We start from the raw sequence: 18,389 nt of genomic DNA, 5'->3' as shown, positions 1-18,389 counted from the left end.
TATGCCTAAGTGGATTTTCCCGACACGTCCTTTCCTCGTTTATTGCTCCTGTACCTGCCAGGCTGACACACTGAAAGAGAGGTACCAGAAAATTGGTGATACGAAGAGAGCAACACCAATCGAAGTTCTTTGTGAAACCTTCCCAGGTGGGTGACATCTCCATCAGTGTGATCATCTTTGACAATTCCTTGTAGGAATCTGTAAACAGCAAAAGTAGGAAATAAATAGAGAAACGAGGATTAAAATGGGCAATTTGATTTTTATTTCTTATTTAAAAAAATAAATAAATAAACAAGACTAAAGGGAATCGTGCAGAGGCGTTTGTTCTGTTTTCATTGTCTGCGGACGGCTGAGCTCATTATAATGATGGGTTCGTATTTCACCTCACCATCCCCTCCTCACTCCCCCCCTACCAAAGCAAGCTGTTTTTATCAAGGTAACTTTTCCTGATGTCAGATACATTTCTTATCAAACATACCATAATTCCTTGAACACCCTGTTGAGCAAAGACCCTTCTGCATTTCGTTGAAAATGGGAACCAAGGTCTTGAAGGCTAATGAGGTACAAGGATAGCTTGGGGTTTAGAGATGGTCAAGCATTGGTACACTAAGAATTGTAGTTTTGGAGGTGATAAATGAATTGATCAGCATGAGGTAAGAGCCAATGAAGTATTGAGGCTCAAAATGTCTGCCTAGGTAGAGAGACAGACAGGCAGAGATGGATTAAGTATCGAATTGTGTGTGCGACTTCCCATGACGATACAGGGCCTTTCAAAATTTTCACGTTTTGTTGCCTTACAGACTGGAATTAAATTACATTAAATCAGACTTTTTACACCTTTATTTACACATCATAACCCACAACTTCCAAGTGAAAAACAATTTCTACAAATTTCAGAGACTTAATTAAAAATACAAAACTGGAATATCTTCATTGGATAAATGTCCACCCCCTTTATAGCAATTGTAAATTATCTCAGGTGTAACAAATCACGTTCACAATCTCATACCAAGTTAATTGGCCTCCACCTGTGTTAAATTGTAGTGATTCTGATTATTTCAGAATAAAATCAGCTGTTCTGTTGGTTTCCTCTGCTGGGTAGTGCATTTCACAGCAAAGACTCAACCATGAGCACAAAGGAGCCTTCAAAAGACTTCCGGGATAAAGTTGTGGAAAGACAGATCAGGCAATGGGTATAAAAAATATTTCAAAGCCCTTGAATATCCCTTGGAGCACAGTCAAGACAATCATTAAGAAGTGATTACTACACACTCAACCTCACCACACCCAGTGGATATTCCTACGTCAATAAACCACGCTCGGAGGGCCGAGGTGGTGGAATTGCCGTTATCCACCGTCAAGACATCAAGACCAACCTCATCTCCATCTCATCTGCTCCATCATTTGAACACCTGGCTTTAAAACTCTCTGGTCACACGCAGTCAGTCATGGCTGTCGTCTACCGCCCTCCCAAACCACACCCATCATTCCTGTCTGACTTCTCCTACTTTCTGACCCAGCTATGTTCCCTCTCCCCCTCAATCCTCCTCCTTGGTGATTTCAATATCCACATGGACTCCACTGACTCCACAATAACCACTGACTTCACTGATTTACTCACCTGCTTTAACCTCACTCAACATGTCGACTTTCCTACCCATATCCGTGGTCACATTTTGGACCTTGTCTGCTCCACTGGATTAAATTTGCACCATCTCTATGGCTCCGACCTCACCCTCTCTGACCACTTAGCTATCACTCTGACCATCAACATCCCCACCCCAACACCAAGGCATTATCGCACAATCAACTTCCGTAAGCTAAACGCTCTTTCACCTACCTCATTCTCATCCACCCTCTCTGAAAAAATGTCCACTTCTCCCTTCATTGACCTCCACACCCCTTCCGACCTCACTGACTACTACAACCACACTCTCTCCTCCTGCCTTGACCAGCTTGCGCCTGTAAAAACCAAAACAGTTTCTTTCACCCATTCTGCTCCCTGGTTTACCCCTGAACTCCACCTGATGAAAACTCGTGCTCGCCAACTTGAAAGACTCCGCAATAAAACGGGTCTCACAGTTCACTCCCAAGCCTACAAGGACCACATACAACACTACAAAGATGCCCTCTCCCGCGCCCGCTCTGCCTACTACTCTCAAATTATCCACTCTGGCTCCGGAAACCCAAAAGCACTCTTCTCGACAATAAACAAACTCCTCCGCCCCCTGAACACCACCACCCAGTCATTCACAGTAGACAACTGCATCTCCTTCCTCTCTTTCTTCCAACGCAAAATTGACAACATCTACAACAGCTTGACCACCGCCGCACCCGCTCCCCCTCCAACCACCTGCCCCCCCTTGTCCTGCCATCCCCTGTCTCGGTTCTCCCCAATCTCTCCTACTGACCTCTCTGAACTCCTCATAGGAATGAAAACTGCCACCTGCACTCTTGACCCCATCCCCTCCAGCTTTGTCAAAGCCTCCCTCCCTGCTCTCTCTCCACTTATCATTGCAACAATAAACTCCTCCCTGTCTACAGGCATCGTCCCACCTTCCCTCAAAATTGCTGCTGTTACCCCCATTCTAAAAAAACCTGGTCTAAACCCTGACACCCTAAACAACTTCAGACCCATCTCCAACCTACCCTTTCTGTCAAAAGTTTTGGAACGCGCTGTAGCCACTCAACTCAAACATCATCTCTCTGCCAATAACTTGTATGAAACATTCCAATCCGGATTCCGCTCCAACCACAGTACTGAAACTGCTCTCCTCAAAATCACCAACGACCTTCTCCTCTCCTCTGACGCTGGCAACCTCAACATTCTCGTCCTCCTCGACCTCAGCGCTGCCTTTGACACCATCGATCACACTATCCTCCTCACCCGACTTGAATCCACCTTTAACGTTACCGGCACTGCCCTCTCTTGGATTAAATCATACCTCTCTGACAGATGCCAGTTCATCTCCATCAATAACTGCAAATCCCCCACTGCTCCCCTCCCCCACGGTGTCCCCCAAGGTTCAGTTCTTGGCCCCCTCCTCTTCATCCTTTACCTGTCCCCGCTCGGTCACTTAATCCGCCGTCATGGTCTCCAATTCCACTGCTTCGCCGATGACATCCAGCTTTTCATCTCCACCAAGTCCGTCTCCACCGACACCCACTCTATCCTGACAAACTGCATCACTGAAATAAAATCCTGGCTTCAAATCAACTTCCTCAAGCTTAACTGTGATAAATCTGAAATAATCATCATTGGCCCAAAAACGCTCACAAAATCCACCCATAACTTTGCCCTCAACATCGACGGTATCCCAGTATCCACCTCCCCTCACATCCGGAATCTTGGCGTCATCTTTGACCAAACCCTTTCCTTCGACAAATACACTAAACAGATCACAAAGTCAGCCTTCTTTCACCTGAAAAACATTGCCCGTCTCCGCTCATCCCTCTCCTCCACGGCTGCAGAAACCCTCATCCACGCCTTCATCACCTCCCGTCTGGACTACTGCAATAGCCTCCTCTATGGTTCACCCTCAAAAATCACCAATAAACTCCAATACATTCAGAACTCCGCTGCCCGTCTACTCACTCATTCCCGGACCCGTGACCACATCACCCCCGTCCTTTACAAGCTTCACTGGCTCCCCATCCCCCAGAGAATCCAGTACAAAATCCTCCTCTTGACATACAAAGCCCTCCATAACCTGGCCCCATCCTACCTGGCTGACCTCCTCTCCAGACACACTCCCACCCGCAACCTCCGCTCTGCTGGTACCAACCTCCTGACCCCCTCCATCCGGACCAAATTCAGATCCTGGGGGGACAGGGCCTTCTCCATCGCTGCTCCCACCCTCTGGAACTCACTACCTCACACCATCAGAGACTCCTCCTCACTCACCACATTCAAAACATCACTAAAGACCCACCTGTTCAACGCTGCATTCAACATTCAACCCACAGCATTTAACCCCTGACTATCTCTTCTCCTTCTCCCTCCTTTTGCTTTAAATATTTCCCTATTGATTCTTGTCTTGTCTTTTTGATTCTTGTCTTATATATATGCCGTATATCGCTGCTGTTTGTTTTCTTGATTCTTGTCTTTTTGCAATTGTTGTTTTCATGTATTGTTATGCATTATGTTTTCCACTCTGTCAAAGCGCCTTTGGGCTTCTGGAAAAGCGCTATACAAAATAAATGAATTATTATTATATTATTAAGTGGAATGTGTATGGTACCACGAAGACCCTGCCTAGATCAGGCCATCCCTCCAAACTGAATTACCAAGCAAGGAGGAGACTGATCAGTGAGGTCACCAAGAGGCCATTGGCAACTATGAAAGAGCTACAGGCCTTTATGACAAAGACTGGTCACTGTGTGGATGTGACAACAATATCCCAAGCACTCCATAAGTCTGGCCTGTATGAAAGGTGGCAAGAAGGAAGCCATTACTCAAAAAAAAAAACCCACCTTGAGTCCCATTTGAGATATGCAAAAAAAAACACTGCAGAGATTCTGAATCCATGTGGCAAAAAGTTTTGTGGTCTGACGAAACCAAGATGGAATTTTTGGCCTACATGCAAAACGTTACGTTTGGTGCAAACCCAACACAACACATCACCCAAATAACACGTTCCCTACTGTGAAGCATGGTGGTGGCAGCATCATGTTATTGGGATGTTTCTTATCAGCAAGGACTGGGGCACTTGTCAAGACAGAAGGAAAAGTGGATGGAGCAAAATACAGAAAACTCCTAGAGGAAACCTGCTGCCCTCTGCAAGAAAGTTGATTTTTATTTTTTTCTGATTCTTTGCATTTCTTCAATTTTCAGATACATTATATGAGCCTTAGGAATGCACGAAATCCCTCTTATTAACCTGATGGCATTCCAATGATCAGTTTGCTGGATGGGCTGGCAGGATGGCCTAGAGGTAGGTACACTTACCTCTCAGCTGTCTAGCCTGGGTGTGAATCCCAGCCTAGTGATAAACTGCCATCTTAGTGTTTCACAGGCAGCATGATTCTTCAATGTGTGTGGTGTCCCTCGGATGGATGTAGAACGGGCATCCCGTCTGTCAGTGTTGGTTGGTGGATGTTAAATATCCCATGGTATCCTTCGTGAAGAGTAGGCAAGCTATCGCCTGCACCATGGCCAAATTTCAAATTGTAAATTACTTCCCTTACCTATGTGTATGTCCCGGTGTGTATCCTGGTTTAGAATAGGTACACCGTATCCCTGCGTGTCGTAAGAGGCGACTAAGAGGGTTTGTTGTGAAAATCAACCAGATCCACAACTTGTCCCATAGGTAGGTTTAATCTCAATTACAACTTTGACATCATCCTGTAAAATACAATCATGCAATAGATATCAGGATCTTGGTATCAGACTGAGTGAGCGGACCGATAATAATAGACAAAGCAAGCCAGTCTAGCATATAAGTGCGAGTCTAGCATATACGTACCATTCAAGACTACATGTAAAGTAAATGTCACAGGTGTGGCTCCGCGTTGCGGACGTCCCAGGTTTTATAGACGCCCTTCAGTGGCTGAAGCGAGTAACTATCCTGGGTTCAACTTTGGTATAATTTCACTACATTCTCCCTGCCGTTAGAACTATACTGCCGCTAGGCAGATCGTAAGCGTGCATCAGCATTAATTGATTAGGGTACGTCATTCCATGTCAGTCGGTCCACCCGTAACGGTCGGGGCGGCGAACTACCCTGCCAGCCGGCGTCCGGAAACTACCGGGTGCGGCGTCCCCAAGCCCGGAGTCCCCGTCGGAGTAGCCGCTGGAGGCAGGTGTCGGAGGGGGAACCTCAGAGCCTTCAGGCAGGGGTGTAGGTGACGAGAGGGGTGACGGCAAAGGTTCCATAGAGGAAGCTTCGGTAGAGTCCATAGACTCGTAGATCGGTTCGTCGATATCCCTACAAGGGTCGATGACCCCACAAGGGGCGAGATGGCGTACGGAGACAGTGGACTCGCGTCCATCTGCCGTCAGCACACGAGCATGCTCGGGATTAGCCTGGAGTACCTGCACCTTATCCACAAAGGGGTCGTACTTGCTCGTGCGCACCGCTCGTTTGAGATAAGCCGGCCCCGGCTCAGCGAGCCAACTGGGTAAAGATCGGATACTACCCGAGCTTCTAGAGTGGTGGAACAGTCGCTCGTGAGGAGTCTGGTTGGTGGCCGTACATAGGAGAGCCCGGATCGAGTTCAGAGCCGCAGGTAGCGACCAAGCCCATTTATCGAGACCCCGGCCGAGGGTCCGGAGGCTTAGAGTGACGGCCCTCCATATAATCCCATTGAAGCGTTCGATCTGCCCATTCGCCTGGGGTCTGTACGGTGTGGTGTAACTCGAAGCAACATTATTTTGGAGCAAATAACCTCTCACCTCCTGCGACAGGAACACCGCACCCCGATCGGTATGCACGTAGGCCGGATACCCAAACATAGAAAACAAATTCTGCAGGCACCGTATGACAGTGGCAGCCGTCATATCCCCGCACGTATAAGCAAAGGGGAATCGCGAGTACTCATCAACGATAGTGAGCAGATAACGAGAGTTGCTCAACACCGGCAGCGGTCCATTGAAATCCATTGCCAATCTCTCCCACGGTCTAGTAGCCCTAACCAGCGACCCCATGGGAGGGTTGTAAAAACGCGGTTTGAGTTCCGCACATAAAGCGCAGTCACGGCAGATCCGGCGGATGTCCTCAACCGAGCACGGCAGATTACTACTACGCACAAAATGAGCGAAACGCGTCACCCCTGGATGACACATAGTGTCGTGCAGACTGCGCAGCCCCTCCAAAGTTACGATCCCCGCGCACGTAGCCGGCCTCGATAACGTATCGGCGACCAGGTTATCCTTCCCTGGGCGGTATTTGATGTTGTAGCAGAAGTCGGCGAGTTCGATACGCCAGCGAGTGATTTTCTCATTCTTAATACGTTGAGCATGCAAGGTGTCGTACATAAACGCAACGCTTTGTTGGTCCGTGATGATTTGGAAGCATCGCCCAAGTAAGTACGGTCGCCACCGCCGAATCGACTCGACGATCGCGTATGCCTCCTTTTCGACAGACGAATGCCTCCGCTCAGCGGAGGTGAGTCCGCGAAAAGAAAGCCACCGGGCGCCCCCCTTGGGAGAGAGTCGCCGCTATCGCATGATCCGAGGCATCACTTTCTACGACGAAAGATTCGCTCTCGTCGATCGTCGCCACAGCGGCGCCAGCGATGTCGGCCTTAAGGCCCCCGAAGGCCGCCAAGGCGGCCGGGCTCATGGGGAACGTGTCGCAGGCCACGAGGGGGCGGAGCTTCGCGGATAAATTTTGCACCCACTTCGAATAGTGGGCGAACAGCCCGAGAGCACGCTTCAGCGAAGCTCGATCGCCGGGCGGGGCCATATCGAGCAAAGGTCGCAGACGCTCCTTATCCGGAGAGACAGAGCCATGGGTCACGGTGTACCCCAGAAGATCTATCGTGCGTTGAGAGTAACGACACTTAGCCTCATTCATGGTTAGGCGATACCTATGCGCGACCTCGAGGAAGCGCCTCAGATTAGCATCGTGATGCTCCTGGTCATACCCACAAACCTTAAGATTGTCCAGATAGACGAAGACATCTGTCAAGTTCTCCTTAGTAACGAGGTCGTCCATAGCCCTCTGAAAACAGGCGACCCCGTTCGTTACCCCAAAAGGTAATCGTGTGAACTGGTATAACCTTTGACCCGATTCAAAGGCGATGTAGATGCGATCAGCCCTAGAGATGGGGATCTGATGATACGCACTACGCAGATCGAGAGTGCTGTAGACGGAGTACTGGGCCACCAGTCGTACTAGCGCGTCCATCCCCGTTAAGGGGTAGGCATCCAGCTGTGTAAAGCGATTAACCGTCTGTGAGTAGTCGATTACCATGGGCCTCACTTCGCACCACTAAGACCTGGGCCCGCCACGGCGACCGGCTAGGTTCAATAACACCGCCCTTTAAGAGTTGGGCCGTTTCTTCCGCAATGAATTGCGCGTCCGCTTGTGAGTAGCGCCGCGATTTTACTGCAACAGGAGCGCAGTCAGTGGTCAGGTTGGGGAGCAGCGAAAGAGGCTCAATTTCCATTTTCGCGAGTGCACACACAGCAAGCGTGTCCGTCCCACCGAATTCAATTTCCAAACGTCCATGTCCTTTAAGGAAATCGTGTCCTAACAGGATGTCAGCACATAAGGCAGGCAAGACCATGAGATGTACATCAGAAAACATGCGTCCCTTTATCACAAGTTTTAATCGACATTCCCCCTTCATGCTGAGCCGAAGTCCCTGGGAGGCCATGAAGATCCGTCGTGTAGTCCCGATGACCGGCCAACCATGCTGACGCACCAGCCGCTGATCGATGAAACTATCCGTAGATCCTGTGTCGTTTAGGGCCCGTGCAAAAATGCCTTCGACCAAGAGAGGGATAATGGCCTGATCAAGGCCAGAAGATCCGGCAGGTATTGCGCCGTCCGAGCGAGAAGATCGCGCCTCACGCGTGGATCCCACACCGGCTGCAGTTTTCCAGTCGTCGAAGGAGCCTCCGGAGGGCCCCTGTTACGGATCCCGGATTTAGAGGAGTTACTATTCATGTCATTGCTTATTAATGTTTATTCTATCAAAGGTTGTTGTGGTTAAAGGGTTAGAGAGGCTCCGGATAACAGGAGACCGGAAACGGGATAGTGAACCGGAAGAAGAAAAAGACACGAGGTCCGGGAGAAGCGGTGATCTTCCTCTTCCTCGCCCAGCTCCGACGCGAGCGGTGTCGATATTGAGCAGCGGGGGGGGGGGGGGGACGCTGCGTTTGAAAGCCCGTCTGGCGAAAGGAGTTACCTGCGCGGGGTAATTACCGATTACACGTCAAGTTGCCGTGGGTTCGTGCACGGATCCAAGCGTCCGGCACAGTTCGCCTCAACGTCTACAAGGACGCGTACGGGTCGCACCTTGGGCCTCGCGCGCTTTGCAAGCCGCGCTTTGCTTTGCCCGCTTTGCTTTGCAAGGAGGTGTGCGCTGCAGCAGCTGTTCCCGGTACGCGACGGGCACGTTTTGGAACACGTCAGCCAGGGGTTCGTTCAACCGCCTGTGTGCGGAGAAGTCGACCTTCACCTTGGTCTGGAGGGGCCCAGAGACATTGTGAGGGACAGTGACCATTGAGGGGTCGTGAGTGGGGAAAGGGGGGAAATTTATGAGATGGCCATCTTAGTAAGATTGTTGATGGATTGTTGATTGCTGATGATGGAGGGAGAATATATTATTAAGTAATCCGGATCCTTGGTGTGGGGTTTCTTATTGACTTGAATTATTGTGTCTTTCATATTGATTGCGCTACGAAAGCGTATAAATCAGATATCTTTCTGGCGGGGTCCTCCCACGGTCCGGGGGTCACCAAGACCAGGTAGTTACCGGGAGGACCACGTAACAGAATTGGGGGCTCGTCCAATTGAATTCCGGGATCTAAAATTGTATAACATAATAAAATAATAATTTTTATTAATTAAAATTTATTAATTAATTATTAATTGGTAAATTTTTGAGAAATTGTGGTAAAGTCTTGGGTGAAGGTTAACAGGTGTTAACGATAGTCACCATGGCATTTGTTGCACAGAACTTTGCGGTAACACCTAGTATGGCACAGTTCCAAGCGTTACTAAAAGCGGACCTCTTGAAATTGGCCAAACATTTTAACTTGGAGGTCCGAACTAATTTGAGGAAGGCAGAGTTGCAGACCACGGTGATACAATCTATGGTTGGATTAGGAACATGGGACGAGTTAGCCTGGCAGTGGCTACCTGAAGAACCAGAAGACGTTGAGATCCGGAAACTGGAGTTGCAATTACGGAGCCAGGAACGGATCAAAGAAGAGGAAAGGAAAGCAGAAGAGAGGAGAGAAGAGAAACAAGCAGAGGAAAGGAGAGTGGAACGAGAACTCCAGGAAAGGTTAGAAAGGATGAAAACAGAGGAAAGGAAAGCAGAAAAGGAAAGAGCAGAAGAAGAAAGGAAAGCAGAAAAGGAAAGAGCAGAAGAGGAAAGGAAAGCAGAAGAGAGGAGAGAAGAGAAACAAGCAGAAGAAAGGAGAGTGGAACGAGAACTCCAGGAAAGGTTAGAAAGGATGAAAACAGAGGAAAGGAAAGCAGAAAAGGAAAGAGCAGAAGAAGAAAGGAAAGCAGAAGAGAGGAGAGAAGAGAAACAAGCAGAGGAAAGGAGAGTGGAACGAGAACTCCAGGAAAGGTTAGAAGGGAGAAAAGTAGAGGAGAGGAGAGCTGCCAGGGAACTCGAAGCAGAGGAGAGAAAAGCCGAAAGGGAGTTGAAGGAACGTGATCTGGCGCTTCAGCAAGAAATTAAATTCAAGGAGCTGGATTTAATGAGAGAACGGGGAGAGGTACCACCCTTGCTGATGGGGTCGACACCTAGCCAGAAAACCTGGGATGTGGGCAGACATGTGAGGCTGGTTCCACCCTTCAGTGAAAAGGAAGTCACTCAATATTTTCCACACTTTGAGAAAGTGGCTCGACAGTTAAACTGGCTGGAGGAGGCCTGGACCATACTGGTGCAAAGTGTGCTGGTGGGTAAAGCTCAAGAGATTTATTCGGCGCTACCAATGGACAAATGTGCAGATTATGAGGTATTGAAGAAGCACATCCTCAAAGCCTATGAGTTGGTTCCTGAAGCTTACTGGAAAAAATTCAGGAATGCCAGGAAGAGGGAGAGTGAGACCCATGTGGAGTTTGCCAGAGTGAAAGAAAACATGTTTGATCGGTGGTGTGAGTCGAAAGGAGTCGGGAACGACTTCGAAGCATTGCGTGACCTGATGCTGGTGGAGGAATTTCAACAGTGTGTCCACGAGGACATCAAAGTTTACCTGCAGGAAAAGAAAGTACCAAAGTTGTGGGACGCAGCCACCATGGCAGATGATTATGCCTTAACACACCGGATAGGGGTCCACACACCTAGCTCCTCGCCTAGACTTCAGCAGGCGAGTTATGGAACACCTGGTGCGGAGAACGACAATACATGGCGGCGGCCTCGAGAGGATTATGGGGACAACGCGGATACCCCAACTGTTCGAAATCAGAGGGCTACGGGCCCAAGACAAGCTTATTTCCGGGGGGGGGGGGGGGGGGGGGGCCCGAGGCAGACCACGAGTTTTTCCTCCGGGCCTACTTGTGCCTTTTGCAAAAAACCTGGACACTTGATGTCCAGTTGTTACCTCATGAAAAGGGACAACCCAGAGCGGAGTCCGACTATTACAACTCTGAATGCGATGGCTAGCGTAAGAAATCGCCCACAGAAGAGTTACCAACCATTTATTTATGAGGGGTTTGTCTCACTCGAGGGAGACTTGACTAACCCAAGACCTGTTAGGGTATTGAGGGACACAGGAGCCCATCAATCCTTAATGCTTGAAGGCATTTTGCCATTGTCAAAGAGTACCGCAACTGGTGATAGTGTTCGGTTACAAGGGATCGGTGGCTGTGTTAGTGCCCCACTTCATGTCATCCATTTGGAATCCGATTTGGTGTCAGGACCGGTCACTGTCGGTTTACAAGCCACGCTTCCTGTAGAGGGGGTATCTGTGATTATCGGGAATGATTTGGCCGGGGGGCAAATTTATGGTAACCCGAGGGTGGGTAAAGAGCACCGCAGGGGAAATAACACCACCCCAGCTCGGGATGGCGACAAAAGTGCCAAGTTATTTGTAGGGGGACTGAACTTCAACACAGAGGAAGAAGTTCTGACCTCTGTCTTCAACAGATATGGGCCGCTGGTGGAAGTGCGGGTGGTAAAAGACAGGGAAACCCTCGGGAGCGGCCAGGGGCTCGGCCGTAGTCGAGTCCGCACCCACATCCTCGGCGGTAGCCCTCTCCAGTCGCGCGAGTTGAGTAGTCCCCGCAACGATCCGAGAGTGGTCATAAGCGGTGGATTGTTTCCGGGCCTCAGTGTAAACGTTGGTCACCCGTAGAGCCTCCGCGAACGTTAGGTCAGCTGTCTCCAGGAGCCTGAGCCTGAGTCTCAGATCTGTAGAGCTGATTCCGGAGATGAAAGCGTCTCGGACAAGATCGTCCTGGACTTGCTCGTGCGTCCGTACCTCTTGAGTACTGTCCGCGAGGAGGTGCCGAAGCTCCTGAGCGAAGCGGTCGATCGACTCGGTTGGCTGTTGACGTCGCGTGGCGAGCAGATGCCGGTTGTACACCACGCTCCGCTTCTTAATGTAAAGGCGCTTGAGTTCCGCCACGGCGGTATCGTACGTCGTACATCGAGCGATGCTCCTGTAAACGTTGTGGTCGACTTTGGTCTGTAGCACAGACAGCTTCGTTTCAGCGGTGGGTACGGCATCCTGGGCGCCGAACTGGTTCTCTGGCGTTTTGAGCCAGTGAGCGAACACCGAGCCCGACTCCTCAGCTTGTGGGTCGGAGCCGAGTATCGGTACGTTGATCATCTTGTGTCCCGCCATTTCCGTAGATCTAATTGAGATTAAGTGTTGTGAAAATCAACCAGATCCACAACTTGTCCCATAGGTAGGTTTAATCTCAATTAGAACTTTAACATCATCCTGTAAAATACAATCATGCAATAGATATCAGGATCTTGGTATCATACTGAGCGGACCGATAATAATAGACAAAGCAAGCCAGTCTAGCATATAAGTGCGAGTCTAGCATATACGTACCATTCAAGACTACATGTAAAGTAAATGTCACAGGTGTGGCTCCGCGTCGCGGACGTCCCAGGTTTTATAGACGCCCTTCAGTGGCTGAAGCGAGTAACTATCCTGGGTTCAACTTTGGTATAATTTCACTACAGGGTTGGCGTCAGGAAGGGCATGTGGCCATAAAAACATTGCCTCAAAAAGAGAACCATGACAATTACAACTACATATGAGCAGGGTACAGCCCGAAGTGGAGATCGGTTTCTGAGGTTTGGGACATGGAATGTAGTGACAATGACAGGGAGATCAGGAGAAGTGGTGGAAGTATTGATTAGAAGAAGAGTGGACATATGTTGTGTGCAAGAGACGAGATGGAAGGGAAGTGGTGTGAGAATGGTGATGGGTAGGCAGGGACAGAAATACAAGTTTGTGTGGCAAGGGTGCCCGGAGGGCGTGAATGGTGTTAGTGTCCTGTTTTCTGAGGAGTTTGTAGACAGTGTGGTGAGTGTGACTAGAGTGAGTGATAGGTTGATGATGGTGAAAATGATGATTGGAAAGCTCTTGGTGAACGTCATCTCGGGATATGCTCCGCAGGTTGGTCGTAGCGATGAAGAGAAGGACAAGTTCTGGTGTGCGATAGAGAAGTTGATGGAAAACGTGAAAGATAAGGAAGTTGTTATGGTAGGAGGAGACCTAAATGGACATGTGGGAAGGAGTATGGACGGTTTTCAGGGAGTTCATGGGGGTTACGGATATGGTGTGAGAAATAGAGAAGGTGAAAGGATTTTGGAGTTTGCTGATGGAGCTGATTTGTTGATTTGTAATACTCAGTTCCAGAAAGAGGATCATAAGCTTATTACATACACGTCAGGTGGGTCGACGACAACCGTTGACTACCTGATGGTGCGTAGGCGAGATAGGGGGCACCTCCGGGACACAAAGGTGATCCCGGGGGAGGAGGCTGTTTCACAGCACCACTTGGTTGTCTGCGACATAAGGGTGAAAGGTGCGAAGAGAGCTCGGCGGGTGAAGTACCAACCGAGAATAAAGGTGTGGAGGTTGAAAGAGGTGACAGTAAGGGAGGCATTAAAAGAGAGGCTGAGTAGGGTCGAGGATGATGTGGTTGAGCGTGAAAGTGGTTGGATGTCAATGAAAGCTAGTTTGTTGGGAGCCGTTGGTGAGGTATGTGGATGGACAAAAGGACCACCGAGGCACTCGGAACCATGGTGGTGGGATGATGAAGTTGGAAAGAGGATTGACGAGAAGAGGAAGAAGTTCAAGGAGTGGCAGAAGGCGATAGTCCGGCAGCTAAGCTAAATATAGCATAACAATTGTGCATTTTGTGAGGAAAGCACCAAATTTGGCACACTAGTAGACTATCATATTATGAACAGATCTGGATATTGGGCCATCTCAGATTCAGAGATTTGATGTTTGCAAGATTTGCAGATTTGCAAGCTGAGATTGCAACGCCAGGGACGGCCGACTCCTTCCTGCGAGCTGCCCACATCCACCCGCACAAGAAGAGCTCATCAAATCACTGCAGCGGCACTGCACGTCCTGCAACACCGTGCGTATGAACGCCACTGTATGACATATGCTGATGATGCAGAAGACCTGCCTGAGTTCGAAGACTGGTGTCACCAGAGAGGAGAAGACATTCCCAACTATCAGTACTGGGCAACTGTGCTGGAACTAGAGATGATGGTACTGGTCTACGTGCGTTCTCTGCGGCAGGCTTCATTCACGATGTACCTTGATGCCCTGACGGAACTGGTCCCATGGTTCCATGCCTTAGACCACACACACGATGCCAGGTGAGTCCCTGTTCACCTGAGGGACATGGTTGCACTCCCAATGAAGCACCCAGATGTATCCAGAGAATTCAGGGCTGGCAACTTCACTGTACAGAAGACGAAGAAGGTGTTCTCTTCAATCCCAATCGAATCGAAATCTTGCAAAAATCAAATCTCTGAATCTGAGATGGCCCAATATCCAGATCTTTTTATAATATGATAGTCTACTAGTGTGCCAAATTTGGTGCTTTCCTCACAAAATGCACAATTGTTATGCTGAGTTGCCCCACTATGAAGGGTACAGGAGCAGAAAAAGCAGAACATGAAAGTTATATGGCAGCCAAGAAGGCTGCAAAGAAAGAGGTAGCAAAGGCGCAGGGGGCATGTAGGAAAATGTTTGGAGAACGCTTGGATTCAGAAGAGGGTCAGAGTGCGGTATTCAGAATTGCAAAGCAGATAGCGAAAGAGAGGTGTGATGTGATGGGGGTGAGTTGCTTGAAGGATGAAGTGGGACAAATTGTTGTGGACCCAGATGGAATTAAAGGAAGATGGAAAAGATGTATGGAAATGCTGTTGAATACAGAGAATGAATGGGATGGCAACATAGAGAGTAATCCAGTTTTAGGATCGGCAGAGAAGATAACTGAGAAGGAAGTTGAGGAAGCGATAAAAGCAATGAAGAGTAGAAAAGCGGGAGGGCCGACGGGAGTTGTGGGAGATATGTTGAAGGCAGCAGGAAGTTGGGGTGTGAAGAGAATGACAGAGATCTGCAATCTGGTGGTGAAAGAAGGCCGCATTCCAGTGGATTGGGAACTGAGTACCCTCGTCCCTCTATACAAGGGGAAAGGTGACCCTCTGGAGTGTGGCTCGTACCGAGTGATCACGTTATTGGAGCATGGAATGAAGGTATTGGAAAGGGTGTTGGAGAGGAGGATAAGGAAGAAGGTGAAGATCGACGAAATGCAGTTTGGATTTATGCCAGGAAGAGGAACGACAGACGCGCTCTTTATTGTGAGGCAGTTGCAGGAGAAGTACATAGAGAAGAGGAAAAAGTTGTTTCTTGGACTTGTTGATCTGGAGAAAGCATTCGATAGGGTTCCACACGAAGTATTGACGTGGGCATTGAGGAAGTTAGGAGTGGAGGAATGGTTGATCAGAGTAGTGATGGGAATGTACAAAAGAGCGTGCACAGCTGTAAAGACAAAGGACAGGAACAGTGGTGAGTTTGAGGTGAAGGTGGGAGTGCATCAGGGGTCGGTACCAAGTCCACTACTATTTGTAGCTGTGATGGAGGTGCTGGCTCGGAACATAAAGCAGGGTTTACCGTGGGAGTTGTTGTCTGCAGATGATCTGGTGGTGTTTGCGGAAATTATGGATGGACTGAAGGAAAAGATGAACAAGTGGAAGGAATGTATGGAGACAAAAGGTCTGAAGGTGATATCGGAAAGACGAAGGTGATGGCGAGTGGCAAAGCATGTGGTGAGGTGGAAAGAACTGGGAAGTGGCCATGTGCTGTGTGCAGGAACGGTGTCGCAGTGAACTCCATTCAATGTGAAATGTGTGCTGAGTGGGTTCATCAAAAATGCAGTGGTCTGAGATGGTCATTAACCAGTGTGGCAGCTACATTCAAATGTAAGGTGTGCACAGAGGGAGCTGCAGATGGAGGAAATATTGAGTTGGATCTTGGAGACGGCGTGAAGCTGGAAGGTGTGAAAACATTTTGCTACCTCGGAGACATGCTGAATGGAGAAGGTGGATCAGACTCGGCAACGGTTGCTGGAGTGAGATGTGCATGGAAGAAGTTTCGGGAGCTGAGTGGCATGCTGATGAGGAGGGGAGTGTCGTTGAAGCTGAAGGGAAAGGTGTATGCTGCATGTGTGAGAAGTGTTATGATTTATGGGAGCGAGACATGGGTAATGAACGTAGAGCTGCAACTAAGGCTGGACAGGGTGGAAATGCGAATGGTTCGGTGGATGTGTGGAGTATCGTTGAGAGAGAGGAAGACAAATGATGAATTGCGAAAGATGATGGGAATAGAGCCTGTGATTGATGCTGTGAAGAGGAACAGGTTGAGATGGTTTGGTCATGTGTTGAGGAAGGATGAAAGTGACTGGTTGAGAAGAGTGATGGAAATGAATGTAGAAGGAAGTAGAGGACGGGGAAGACCGAGAAAGACTTGGCTAAAGATGGTCGAAGAAGAAATGCAGGCAAGGGGGTTAACAAGGGGAGATGCAGAAAATAGGGCAAGATGGAGAAGATTGTCATGGGGACCGCAAGGCTAACTCCCACTCTAGCAGGGAAAATGGCCTTAAAATGCATGTTGTTCCCTTACCTACAGGGGGGCACACAGCATCAGCGGAACAGCCATGCCCTCAGCTAATGAAGCTACCCTGCTGCCTTGTGCTGTGCATCCCGCAGCCTTGCATTTCACTGAAAGAAGTTTGCTCGATGACAAAAAATGTAATTGGAGATGAAGGTTTTTTTTTAATGGTGAAGGGGTGGAAACGGCGGCATCACAGACTGGATTGGAGGTTCATCAAATTAATTTTCCAAACAAAATGTAAAACGATTTTCTTTTGTATCATGCATATCATCCAGCGTCTTCGCTGTTCAGTCAATGTATGCAAAACGCTCGTCGCTAGTTTTTGTTGAGTTCTTCAAAGAAAATCATTTTTTGTTATTCAAATGTTGTAATCACTTGTGTACAATCTGTTATCCCTATTATAATTCACGGACCAGTGTGTGTTTGTTTGTCGCGCTACTCCTCCTACAGTTCTGGGCTGATTGCATCCAGACTTGTTACATAGGATCAGTATGACCCCATTTCGTGTATAGGGGTGTTTTTTTTGTTTTCGTGGGTGGTCTTGTGGGCTAGTGGATGGGGGAAGGGACATAAATTTCTCGAGGTAAATGTGTATCGTGTGGCGCCGCCTCCAGGTGGGAGAGGGTATTACAAAGTCTCATCCTTTACAGTACAGTATTTCTGTCCCCACGTTTTCCAGTGCAGTGCGGTGTTTTGAATTGTAAGCAGAAGGCATGTTTTTGATTCATGCACGCAGCCCGGGTTATTCTTTTTTTCGGGAGTGATTGAGGCAGCTGGCATTTGCCTATACACCACCCAAATAAAGGTATATGCCAGAAGAACATGCTGCATGCTTGGAACAAGATCGTTCGTAGGGAGGGTACTCTGTTAGTCGTGTATAATTCGCAGGGCACTTTTCAGATAAAATTCTCAGGAAAATACCAATTTGTATGTGGAACATACACCCCAAAAATGAACTCCACCTCAGGACTGGAAATTTAACTCAAAAGCGGTGTTTTACTGATCTATGGAAAGAGCCATTTTAGATGATATTTAATTCAGCATAACGGATGACTTCTAACTTGTATGAAATCCAACATGTGAACGACGTGGCATGTTCAATGTACCTAACAACTCTTGAGTGATATCATATGTGACATCTATCAGATTAGCACAGTAAGATCTCGTTCGTAACTCTCAAGTCTTTACAGATGCCGTTAGCTTGTATGGTCATTTTGATGCTTTCGCGTTGTATATTTTTTAAGGTTTTAATAAAAGTTTTTCAAAAGCAAAGTAAGGTATAATGACCAAACAATTTTAATTAGTCTATTCAAATAATTGTGCTGTGTATTCCAAATTGTGCTATCCAAATAATTAGGCTAACCCCCGCTCTAGCAGGGAAAATGGCCTTAAAATGCCTGTTGTGTTGTGTGTGTATCCAAATAATTGTTATTCAGAACAAAAGGTAAGCAGTCGTGGCCAAAAATATTGGCACCCTTGCATTTTTTTCAAGTAACTCACAATTTTCTCTAAAAATAAGATGAAATTGACAAAAGTATTTGGTCTCCACAATTCTTTATTTCACTGTTAATATTACAGAACTGTTGTTTTTGATTCAGAA

General features: G+C 48.2%; 1 protein-coding gene across 1 annotated transcript in view; it reads left to right on the top strand.

Annotated features, from left to right (window-relative positions):
• LOC137420872 (casein kinase I) overlaps nucleotides 1-18,389 on the top strand; it is a 78,022-nt gene that overhangs the window by 48,236 nt on the left and 11,397 nt on the right. Inside the window, exon 8 of the mRNA XM_068106331.2 lies at nucleotides 62-146. Within this exon, the coding sequence (XP_067962432.2) occupies nucleotides 62-146 (85 nt within the window). The remainder of the gene's footprint in view (nucleotides 1-61; nucleotides 147-18,389) is intronic.

The sequence above is a fragment of the Myxine glutinosa genome, chromosome 2 (assembly GCF_964187855.1).
Source record: "Myxine glutinosa chromosome 2, kmMyxGlut1.1, whole genome shotgun sequence".
NCBI classification, from domain to species: Eukaryota; Metazoa; Chordata; class Myxini; order Myxiniformes; family Myxinidae; genus Myxine; species Myxine glutinosa.
Note: the sequence above shows the minus strand (reverse complement) of the source record. Positions and strands in the feature narration are given on the sequence as shown.